This window comes from Pteropus alecto, unplaced genomic scaffold (genome assembly GCF_000325575.1).
Source record: "Pteropus alecto unplaced genomic scaffold, ASM32557v1 scaffold7, whole genome shotgun sequence".
Classification (NCBI taxonomy): Eukaryota; Metazoa; Chordata; class Mammalia; order Chiroptera; family Pteropodidae; genus Pteropus; species Pteropus alecto.
Window position 1 is genome coordinate 23,656,941 of NW_006494614.1, and position 12,590 is coordinate 23,669,530.

The following is a 12,590-nucleotide window of genomic DNA, read 5'->3' on the forward strand; positions in this document are numbered from 1 at the left end:
CATTTCTCTGATGATTAGCGATGTGGAGCATCTTTTCATATGTCTGTTGGCCCCATCTCTATGTCAAGTTTCCATTTCTTTAGGACAATTAATTCCTGTTTCACATGGACAAAAGACAATATAGGGTAATAAGAGCTTATTAGTATTTAAACAATACTGTTTATTACTCATTTCAAATATGTAGTTTATATCTTTAAATAGATTGAGATATCTAAAACAGAGGCCCTATAGTCCCTTAACATATAAGTAAACACATAATAGTTGCTCAACAAACACTTTTAAGTGTGTGACTTGATATGAATGTATGACTGTAAGCAATACTAAAATTCCACAAATAATTCAACAAACATTTATTGTGTGAACATTATTGTGCTAGGTCCCTTAAGAGATACAAAATTGGATCAATCAGACACGAATCCTGCCCTCCAGGCACTTAACAGTCCACCAGAGGATATCAGAAATGTGAATAAATAACAAGAGAAGATTTTTAAAGTCTTAAGAGAGGTACAGAGCAGGGCCATAAGAGTTCACAGGAGAAATTATTTCTAGCTTGGAAAATTATATAAAACTTTCATAAGGTGAAATAATAAGATGTATCTTAAAATATAAATAAAATTTGGAAGTGGAGGAAGGGGAAAAACTTGCAATCCAGGGCACAAAGATCTTGGTAGGTCATAAGCACAGTAGGCTCAGAGGGAAGTGCCCAGGACTCTGAGGGGACAGCCACAACTCAGCCCTTGGTAGAGTAGGTGTGTGTGTATAAGTGCAATGAAAACTTAAAGGAGTGGACTAGAAGAGAGCTTCCTTAAAATTATGATTCTTGATACTTATTTACCTGCATTTTTTTCTTACAGATTAAAACAAAAAAAAGTACAACTATAACTTGGCATCCTTCTTAGAGTAATCGAAAATTTTACGTTAACATTTTTTAGTGTACAATTTCTGGTTAGTTTTCATATATTACTCTAATACTGAGTTACTAGAACTAGAGGAAAATAGAAGTGAAAAAATGTCAGATCTTGTTTTATGGCAGTGAATATTACAGTTTTATAAGAAATATTAGTGTGGTATTGAATTTGTTTTTTAAACAGATTTTTATGGTTTCAAACATGCTTATTGTGGTTTTTTAATCAAGACAGTTTGGAATGGAGAACTGCATACATGATTATTATTCACTCTACAGATTACTGGATGGAACTGAGCATTATGAATTTTTATACATGTTTATGTGTACATATGTAAATATGTACACATACATATATGTGTACATCTACAGATCGAAAGATAAAGATCTATAGATAGATGATAGAAGGTTAGATGTAGAGGAAGAAATTTACTAAATATTCATAACACTAGAAAGTCATCTTATAAATTTAATAGGTATTTAATATTACAATTAACCATGAAGTTTATTTTATTGAAAAATCAGTCTTAGTTATGTTATACTCTTTTGCATCATGATGTTGCTTTTATTTTTAAAATCTGATTAAAAATATACTCTTAACATCTTTACATTGAGAACATTATAAGTATCTGACAGGAGTTCAGCCTGAGCTGGGCGGTTTTTAAGGCTCTAGCTTAGTGGCGCACTTGAGTGTAGAAGCACCTTTGTCTCCGCCTCATGGCCTGCAGGGTGGGGTCCCCAAGGTCCTGGGTAGCAGGAGCCAGCTCACTTGAGTTTCTGACAGACCACAGAAGACCATGCAGCTTAGGTTTAACAACAAATTAATCCAAATAAACATTCTAGGAATTTTGAAGACCTCAATTTCCTCTCCACTCCCTTTACTCCCCTCAGAGTAAAAAACATAACATCATCCATGGTAAAGACGAGGAAATTGCTGAAATCTTCCCACGGCATTTTCTTTAATGTGGTTCTGAGGGAGTGGGTGACATCACAGGTGTGGCTTTGACACTAGAGAGGACACGAGGGATTGTTTTGTAGTCAGCTCACCCCAGACTTCCCACTTTTCAAAAGCATCTACCAAATACATCCACTCCCCTTCTCTTTCTGCTTGAGAATATACAGATTTTTTAAAACCCTGAATAAGTTCATTTTTTTTGTATGCTATGAAGAACTGTAGTACAAGTAGTTTCTTTTGCGGAACATGCAGTGAACTTCATTACTTATAATAAACATTTTCCCTGTATTATTTTTTTTGTATGGTAACTTACTGTTTTCTACTAGTTGTCTTTTTGCCACAAGGTAGAAAAAACCATAATAATTACGTAAGAGTATGATGGCAGCAGGTTTCTGACAAGCCCCATTTACATGGTACATTGTTCCAAAGGGTATTTGAGTAGAAAATACAGAAGCACTATACAAACCTACTATTACATTTGAGAAATCATTAGCCTCAAAGGAGTAATAACGGTATACTATTAAAACCATGAATACATTTTCAGTATCTGTATTGGAAAAGAAGTTTATAAATATGTAAATTTTCGTTCAACAAATCTAAAATAAAATGCACTAAAAAACTGATATGTAGACAAAAGTTTATTTACACCATACAACATTTTAAATATTTTATACACAGCTGCAGCAGAGAAAGCTACTCAGAGCTTTCTAGAGAAAACTGCAATAATAAAGATGTGAAATATATTATTCATATAAAAGTGAGATTATTACTTTATTGCATTTAAAGCAATGAAGAATGTAGCTCAACAAACATTCATTTAATGACAAAAACTTTGCTTTTATATTATAAAGTAAAAAGTGTAGTAATGGCCAAACAGACTGTTATAAACTTTAAAAACTGCATAAATATATACATTGTGCTTCATGGTGAAGTTTTTTGAAAACTAAACCATATGAAGCGGTTACAACATGAATCGTTGCTTGAGGTTTATCTATAAAGATTACCTTACAAATCCATTCCACGGGTACTTACAACACAGGATGGTCAGAACTGTACACCTGGTCCTCTCTCCACTAGCCTGACTAGGGAGAAGTTACCATACGCAAACACCACTGACATTTGACACATGAAGGTCCCGACATAGGATAGTCACTCTGTCCAGATAGAAATGTCAGGCTTCCCAAGTCTTAAGTGTCAGTGCAATAAATTTTGTCTCCATTTCAGTCCATTTTGATTGTTAAACTTCTGTTTGAAAGTCACCTTCTTGCACATCCAGAGGCAAATTCAGACACTTCTCCCACTCCGCTGGCCTCAGTTCCAAAGTATCCTTTGCCTCTGTATCTAAGACATTGATTGTGGTATAATGTTGGTATTCACTGGGGTTTTTGAAAGTGTCCCACGGATTCTTGTTTGGTGCTGGGTTTTCCTGTTAAGGAGAGAGGGAAAGAGAGTCATTGATTTGATGACTAGGATTGCTGCTTGTTGAAGTTTCCAGAAGAGAGCATGTTTGTAACCTTAATCCAGTTTATGTGATTCAGAGATGAGATGAAATTGTGGCCAGCTGCAGGAAATGGTTTTGATTTCAGTTTTCTTTCATTGAATAAACTGATGAACACCTTCTCTAAGTTTCCAGTAGTCAAAGGAAGAAAACAATATTATGGAAGGCAAAGTAGATGATGATTTGTTTTCGGCATCTTGTGAAATGTTAGTATGGCTGTATGTTTAGGTAGGAAAGAGCACTAAGTTACTGCTAAGATTAAATGTAGAAATTTAAGGTGTTTGCTAGAATCTCTGGTGGGATGAGTAAAATTTGAGGATCTGTAATGGGGCATGTTATGTAATAAAAAGTTACTCAAACTGGACATATTCATAAAACTGAATTTTTTCAATCACGATTTTTGCTTAATTTTTCATCAAGAAATTATCCTTTTTAGAATATTAAAATGCTGCTATGTTCTTTTTGTATAATCATTTTTTTCCTTCTATGCATTCTCCACAATTTTCTATATAGTTGGGTGACACACCAATTTTGTAAAAATCATTCTTCCTTTCAAAGAGCACAGCTTTTTAGAAAATATATCTGGCAATATAAGGATTTTTAAGAAAAAAGTCTACCAGCCACCTTCCTTCTTATGTTTCACAGTATATAGCCTCCTATTTCCTAAGATTTAAGGTCTAATTATAAGTTCTCCCAGAATGTCCATGTTGTAGGTGCTCAATAAATATGAACAGACATCATTTGAGGTTTCTATAGACTGATATTTTGCTAAAATTTAGCAGTGAACCCACTTTATTTTAAATATATGTTGTTTAAAGATTTCTGTAAAATGAGGGAATTTGAATGGGATAGACTAAGCGGAATAACATCAAAGAATAAGAAGGAAATCATGACTAAAAGCTCCTTAGAAAAAAATTAAACTGAAATACTATAGTTGTTAAGTGTGTCCCTTACCCTCTCCCCATCACAAATTCTGGCTTTTAACTAATTATAATCAATTAAGGGAGACATAAAATGGGCACTTGAATTATTATCCAGGTTCCACTCAGTATATTAAAAATTATCTTTAAGTATGGATAAGCAAAAGAGAAAGCCTATAGAAACACTCATCATAACTAGAAATTAAATTGTTAAAATCCTCAATACATTAAATGTTTTCAGCACTCATTAGCTTTAATCACGAGGATATACAAGGAAAAAAGTAGCTAATAGTAAAAATTTAATAAAAAGTTCACCTTTTAGGATATGTATAGGAGATTAATTGATTTAGTCTAATATCTTAAAGTCTCACGAACTATTCATAGTCTTGTAATTCTCCCCTTCTTTCTCCCTACCTTCCTTCCCTTTCTCCTTCCTTGCCTCCCTTCAACCAAAATTTATCAGCTGCTCTGTGCTCGGCATCATATTAGGCACTAGGGAGAATAAGGTGATAAATCAAATATAAAAAAGTGGCACGGTCCACTGGGCAGTGTAAGATTTAAAGCCTGATACATGCAGGTCCAAATTCCAGTTGCTCCATTTCATATGAATGTAACCTTGAGCAATTTACTCAATTTCTCTGAACCTCAACTTTAAAATTTGTAAAACAGAGGTATGCTTTGTACTGTGGGCCAAAGGAGTTAGCAAAATGCGCAGATCATGACCTACTTTGTGGGGCCGCAAAAAAAGTAGAAGGGCCTACATAACACCTGATATTTAGTAAATGCTCACTATATAGTAATCATACTTATTTTCAAAGTGTTTATACTTATATGCAGGTATAAAATATATTGATACGTCTATATCTATGATCCAGGAAATGTATTGTGGAAGTTCAGAAGAGGGTGGATATATGGCTTCTTTTTGTGAATAGCAAATAAACCTTTCTGAGAAGAGTGACATCCTTCTGGCATAGAAGGATAGGCTTGGCCATGAAAACGTGTGGTTAGAAGTCAAGTGGCTGGACAGATGTAAGAAGTAAAAATTCAGAGAGCAATGGAGAAGGGACAACTTTGAGAACAGTGACCAATTTATTTTAGTTGGAATAGAGAAAAACAGCAAAAACAACAAACAAACAAAAAACAGAGGTGAATTAAAAGCCAAATCATGAGGGTGTGCTATATGCCAGGCCACTAAATTTGGAATTTATTTTGTAGACAATGGGGAATGGTTAAATATTTGGGGGCACTACAGTGACCTGAATGATTAATCATCAAGTGAAATGTTCACCAGTGTGAACTGTGCTGAATTAAGCCATAGAGTGGATTATTTACTCATCTTAGACAAGGGCTGTGTCTAAAGGATCTTTGAGACTAGTTTGACAGAAAGTTCGATTACTACAAAACTAAAAGGATTCTTGATATGTAAAGTGTTCATTTGCTTTGAAAATAGGGGTTCCATTCTGTTTAGAACAAGTGTCATTTTCCTTTTGTATTTTGAAAATCAAGCTTCATGGATACAGAAACTGAAATGGCCAATTTTAAACTTTGTCAGAATATCTAGTTCTAATTTCAAAGAGTATTAGTGCCAGTACATGACTGATTGAATTTCTGTGAGGTTCTATTAGTGGGTAATAAATTAATAAGGTTGGCTTTCTTATTCATCTCCTCTGGCATCCTATGGCATTCCCCACTGAACTGTGGTTCTCATCCTCATTTACAGATGTGTGAACACTCTTTAGGTGAGAGACCCCATGCTGCTTTAGGGGTAAGAACTACACCCAGCAATCAGAGTGGGACAGGATCTGCAGGCAGTGAGGATGGCTGGTAGTCAGGAGATAGTGCCCACAAGCTACTGATCTTCCTATGTGGTTGGGTGTGACAAGAGGGGAGAGCCTACAGATTCCCATATGGAGAGGTATAACATTTTCAATGGTTCAAGTGAATAAATGATAAACTGTCCAATAGCCTAAAGAGATCACTGAATTTGACAGTAAGAGCTATAGGGGCCAGGACAGGCTTCAATGCAGGCCTGAGTCTGAAAAGATTCAGAGTTAGTATAAGTTCCTGAATTTATGCAGCTGTTTTTTGAGCTTAAGTACAGAAGGGAGAAGATGTAGTTAAACTGAAGCCTGTGTGATAAAGGCCTAATTGATTATAAATTTAATATAAGCCAATCTATGTGAAACTTCCAAAAATGCTAATTTGATCTTTGGCTGTATAAACAAGAATGTTAGCTGAACCTGAGATTTCAGAGCCACTGATGACACAGCAGGGCTGCCGGAGCTTGGCTCATAGCTCAGAGGTCCAGGGCAGGCTGGTTGTCACTTGTCCCTCTGCCACTCCTTTCATCTATCGATCCTTTTTTCTTTTCTTCCTTCCCTTTTTTCTTCCCTCCCACCCTTCTTCCAACCTACCAGTATTGGGGACAATGTGAAAAAGAATGTGTTTATTCTACATTCTAAAGCAAAAATTTGGAGAAGCTCCTTAGGGGAAAGAGATCTTGATAGAGACTGGTTTATGAGACAAACCCAAAGTAAAAGAGTTCTTTTAACAACATCTTTTCTTTGTAGTGTGAATTAAATGTTCTGCCTGGAAAGCAGGGAAATTGACTAAATGGTCTTCTGGTTTGCCTTTGATTCCCAAAATTCTACGTAATTATCATCATTTTGCACTGCTAGGCTGGTTTTATGAGTTAGTAGCCAAACAAAGGAAAAAGACTATTAAGATTTGTTTTGAAAATCTTTCTCTACCCAATTATACAATTTTTCATTAGCAATATGCCACTACGAATTATATGACTGAATTAAAGATAATGGACTCACATGTTCTTTATTAATCAAAACTGAATAAGAAACTCTTTTCTGTTCTCAGATATTTAAGACAATAGTCAAGCAGCAATGACAACTCTATCCTCCCTACTATCCTCTCTAACCTCTAAAATGATAAATATTTATAAATCTTTTCTAGAAAAGATATGCTGCTACAGAAATGTGGTGTAATTAGTAGACTATTTTGGTTGTCAGGAAACTGAACTACAGATATTTGTGCCATTAATGATTTAATAGCCAGACCATACAACAAGGGGAAATTACAATCATATTATAGCAGTCAGCCAGCTGTGACTGTTGCATAACCCTTTCAGACTTGTAAACATAACCCTTTTGTTTTAAACAAATAAAGTGTCTTCAATTTCAGTGCTAGCTCTCAATATTCCAAAATGAGTAGCTACTATGTTTAGGTCTAATTTCAATGGTGCAATTCTCATTTGCCGCTAACTAAAAATCGACAACTTAGTATTTGGAGAAGTAGATGAGAAAGAACCACTCACTACATATAAGTGTCTTCTGTATGCCTGGCATTGTGTTGATGATCACACATTAAACAAGATTCCTGCTATGCAGGATTCGTGTAAATCAAGACAGCCATTTACCGATAACCATGACCAGCACTGTACTAAGTATTGAGAGGAATACAAGGAAAACAAAGATATATACATTCTTGCTCTTGATCAGCTAATGTTACTAACTAGGAAGCCAGGACTAAGACTCATAACACGCATAACAGAACAACCAGAGTTAGAAGGCAATCAAACACACTGTGCTATGTTATATATCAGAAACCCAGCTGTTGGGAGCAGGAAGCAGTACATCCAAGGACTGCAAAGATGTGAGGCAAATAAAAAGCACCATTTTGAGTGAAGAGTGGTATTAGGTGGCAGTCCCGGCCTTTCCTCTTACAGCAGAGTCTCAGCTTCTTACCCACTTTGGAAAATGTTTTGAGTTATAAAGGAAGCATATATTAATTTTAATTGTTTTCTATGCTCAGTTTGGAAGAAAATTGAGCTTTAGAAACCTGAGCTGGTAACTTGGCTGACCTTTCTACTAGTATACTGATTTTTAGACTCCTGGTCTTGTACTTGCACAACTAATTACGTAGCCTTCTCTGGAGCCCTGCTGCGCCACGCACATAGAACCTGCAAAATATCATTTTATTTTGATGCAGTCACATGCTAGGACTCTAGTAGTGTGAACGAATGAGAAGAGAATGCTCATAATCAACAATCAAAGCCCCCGAGTGTTGATGTGAATCTCCTGGAGACAAAACCTACCACTCTGGTTTCAGGTGACAACTAAATATATTGAGCTTCATATATTTATAATTACATTTTATAACCTTAAAATGCCAGGAGTTCAAAGAAAATGGAAAAAATTAGTTATTTGTATATTTGAATTAACTCTGATAGTAAAAGGGCCATGTGAAGCCAATACATTTGTGATCTATAACTAATTCCAATTAAAGCTTATAAATGAGACCATCTGAAATATGAATAAAATGCTTAAAGATTCTATCATTCCTAATGTGCCTCTTAGCACATTCCAAAGTACATTTTGGGGGGTTATTTTTCTGCATATTTCACTCTTGTGTTCTCAAGACAATTAGGACCTCCTGGAGGGCAGGGATAATAGCTGACATGACACACCATTAGCATGGCATCAAGCACTGATGAAACAAAACATACTTACCATACTGCTTGTATTTGGTATATCCCGAAATCTGTCCAAAGTTTGAAATTTCTGATTTAGTTCCTGAAATAGTTCCATATGCCTCTTCCTTGTATGCATGACCTTCTGCAAAAAAAAAAAAAAAAAGATAGCTCTCATTTCTTATTTGATTTATGCATTAAAAAATTTAATATTTTTGCTTTATAATTAGGGAAATTGAGTTCGGCAGGAACCAGGCGGTCTCAAAAGATGCCACAAATGCAAATAAGTTACATCAAATTCTTGTCTTGTAGTCAGCACTTCCTGAATCTGAAGAATTGACTTTCTTTCACTTGTAAGATTGCTAAAAAAGTTTTCTCTTGTGGGTGCATTTAAAATGTGGCAGTCATTCCTGTGTTAAGATTTTCATAATTTAGAGTTAAAAATATTTTACAAAAATTGTTACAATATAAAATGTTTAAAATTTTGGACTTGTAAAGCACCCGAGTCTCTCAATGTTTGTCATGGGAAATATTACTTTTTTATGATTTATTTCTATAAACACTAAAATCCTAGCTGACTGTACTAGAGGGGGAACAAAATCCCAGGCCCTGTCATTTAACACTGACTCAAAGCACTGAAGTGTCTGAAATATATATAAGATCTAAAATCTTATACTTTCCATGTGAATACTGATTGAGCTTTGCAGAAAGAAAATCTGACCCATAGGTTTCGTAGGTTTGTTCATGAGATGGTACAGAATCTTAACAATTAGGATTCAGAGCATAAATTGTGTAGCTGATGAGCTTTTAAGATCCCAGATACAAATATATTAAAACTCTCTATCCCTAGTTATTGTCTTTTCTCCCAACTTCATCGTAACTCAAGAGTCATAAATAAAAATAACCTTGGGGGGAAGTAATATGAGCTGAATCTTTTTCTATACAGAGCATTTAAAAGAGCACAAAGAAGAGTAAGATAAATCTCCTGTATTTACAAATGTTATATTAAAGGGGAAATTATCTCCCTCAATTCTGATTTTTACAAGTTAAAGTTAAAAGTATAGTATTCGTGCCTTCATATTTATGTATGATTTTATAGTATTTTTAAGCATGTTTCATAATTTACTTCATTTGCTCATGTGAATTGTATAGGTATATTACATTCATGTCTATGCAATGATTTGAACATTTGGTCTATTGTTTCAATTTCCAAATATTTTCAAAAGTAAAGCTTTTTTTTGAAAAAAGAATTATATCTTTGGAGGTGGGGGAGAGATTTATAATGCCCAATTTTCTTTTAAAAAGACACTTGTGGAGTACACTTTATCTCTTTGAGGAAAAAAAGGCAAAAGGTAAATGCAAACTGAATCTTTAACATATTTTTAAAAGCCTTATTCTCTTTCATGTCAATTTTAATTTCTTATATTTAAGGAATCTTTAGACAATACTTTGTTTAGCTAATTTATATGAGAGAATTCTGAATTCATTTTAAGTCTTGCTGGAACCAGATTTTCGTCTTTGCTCCTCTTAGCTCTATCTAGCAATTGGCTAGTGATGAATCAGTGGTTTAGGATGAGAACATGGCAATATTACTCGTGATGGGGACATGAAACAGTGAGCAATTATAGAGCGATTAACTTCCCATCAGTTTTTGGGAGAGTACAGGAAACAGCTTTGCAGAATTTTCAGGGAAACACCAGGCAAACATAATTGACTAGTGATGGTATGGTTGATAGAGATTTATGAGGGAGGATTTGCATAAGCAACTCGGTGGAGGGATTTTGAGGACTATGTAGCTGGCAAACAGCACATTCTATCCTTAGGGAGGCAGATATTCCCATGCAGTAACAGGTCCTAAAACACTGATTAAAATAAAATATGGATTTGTGTGACAAGGAATATCTTAAAAAAAAAAAAAAAACTTTAGTCATCAGAATATTGACTCTGGCTCTAACTTACAAATAGTATTTTTCATGATAATGAATCTTCCTACATAGTTATTTTCTGCTAGGGTGCAGTAGGGGTGATGTCATACTAGTAACATTTCTCTAAAGATATTTCATTCTGTCAGTTAATACATATTCATGAGCACCACATATTGTGCTAAATTCTGGAGTAACAAATCTGGTTGAGTTCCTGTCCTTTCATAGCTTGAGGTACAATGGAGGACACAGACATTAATCATGTAATAACTCAGATACATGTTAAATTAGAACTGTGATAAGGAAAACAAATGGTATCATTACAACAGTAAGCTAATAGGAGAATTTGCTAAGAGAAATCCAAGTAAAGCAGATTCCTACATTTTTACATATTCATTTTTAAGTTGGAAATTCTTGTCAGTTATCTCTGCATCTTTTCTGTTCTTCCATTTTCTAAAAGTCAGAATTTCTGGTGGTCTTATGCCCGAATCCCCCTTCCTCAATGAGATCATTCCTTTCTAAAGATAGGAACTCACTATCTTCTAAAATAGTCGATATTATTGGCACAACTTCCTCATTTTAAGGTAGGCGTGCGATGATTTTGTCTGTGCAGTGTCCTTTTATCTTTCATCTCATGAGTAGATCCTGACTTTGCATTGGGGAAATTATACCTTCCTATATTGTTAAAAATGTCCATCAAGGTCCCTACCATCGCCTGTCTGAGAGATGCATTTTCTTCATATCCTTCCAATAAAGTTCTCCCTTGTTAGTCACACACTCGCTATCTCTTGGAACCAAATACCTCTATTGGATAAAGTATGTTTAATGAATCAAAGTGTCACATAGCTTACAGAATTGAGGCTACATTGATTGGAGTTTTATAATCAGATTCTGATTGAGCAGTGCCTGAACTGAGTGGATTTTATTTTGAGAAGATGCATTGCTAGGGCATATTCAGAAATACATGTGGTAGACACCAGTGTTATATGACCAGAAAGCATTTTACAAAATTCTACATGGGTTCATGAACGTTACTCTGAATAATAAAGCTCAAAGACCCTATGAAATCTAGGACCTTTCTTACCTAAAAACATGAATTGCAAATATATCCTCATGCCAGATAATCATTCTAATTTGAAATTCCTACCTCGGCACAGCCAGAAGTCACCACAGCAATGATGGCCTGGTGGTTCTGACGGAAGTACCACATTGGAGCTGCCAATCAAAAGCTCATGTTATCTGTCAAGGGCTTGGTTTGATTTTCCAGGCTTGATTCTTTCTTATTCACAACCTCTTACAACTTTTTTAGTGGGGAAGGTTCCAATGACAAGGAAGCCAGCATCACAACAAATACTGAAGATTTTCTAACCCAGCAATATTTGGGGATAAAAACTTAGCTGTGATTTCACCTTATCTATTTGTCTGACTAATTATTTATTTGCAGCACTCATGCTTTTGATAGTTTTAACCATCTAATTAGAAGTTTTCATGCTTATAAACTTTATGGTCCATTTTAATGGCTATTTTTAAAAATTTTTATTGACCTTAGGGTTGATCTGTTTACCCCTTTCTTTCGTTAAACATCCTGTGTCCCAAAGAAACTGACTTCTATGAAAAACTCAATTTAGAACTCAGTTTTATAAAACTTTGTAAAGATGATAAAACTGTAATCCATATGGATTTTCTATTTAAATTCTAATTGACAGTATATATAAAATTCAGGTTCCTTTAGTTATAATATCTGTCAAATATTATAGGCATCTTTTGCAAAAAAGGTACGGCCTTGATAATGTTCTCTTCCATTCAGATTATCATCATTCAACATTTTTTGAAGCTGTTTATCAATTTGCATCCTGAAGGGTACCAGCAACCTACCTAACTACACAAAAACACTGTCTCGTGAGTAGC

General features: G+C 34.8%; 1 protein-coding gene across 2 annotated transcripts in view; it reads right to left on the reverse strand.

Annotated features, from left to right (window-relative positions):
• Nucleotides 1-2,479: 2,479 nt before the first annotated feature.
• The window catches only part of ADGRB3 (adhesion G protein-coupled receptor B3), a 659,277-nt gene continuing 649,166 nt past the window's right edge, over nt 2,480-12,590 (reverse strand). The window contains exons 31-32 of one of the 2 annotated variants that reach the window (XM_006926408.1): nt 8,801-8,905; nt 2,480-3,285 (exon numbers count right to left, since the gene is read on the reverse strand). In XM_006926408.1, the coding sequence (XP_006926470.1) occupies nt 3,097-3,285; nt 8,801-8,905 (294 nt within the window). In that variant the 3' untranslated portion in view covers nt 2,480-3,096. The remainder of the gene's footprint in view (nt 3,286-8,800; nt 8,906-12,590) is intronic. The other variant, XM_006926409.2, reaches the window with a different exon arrangement.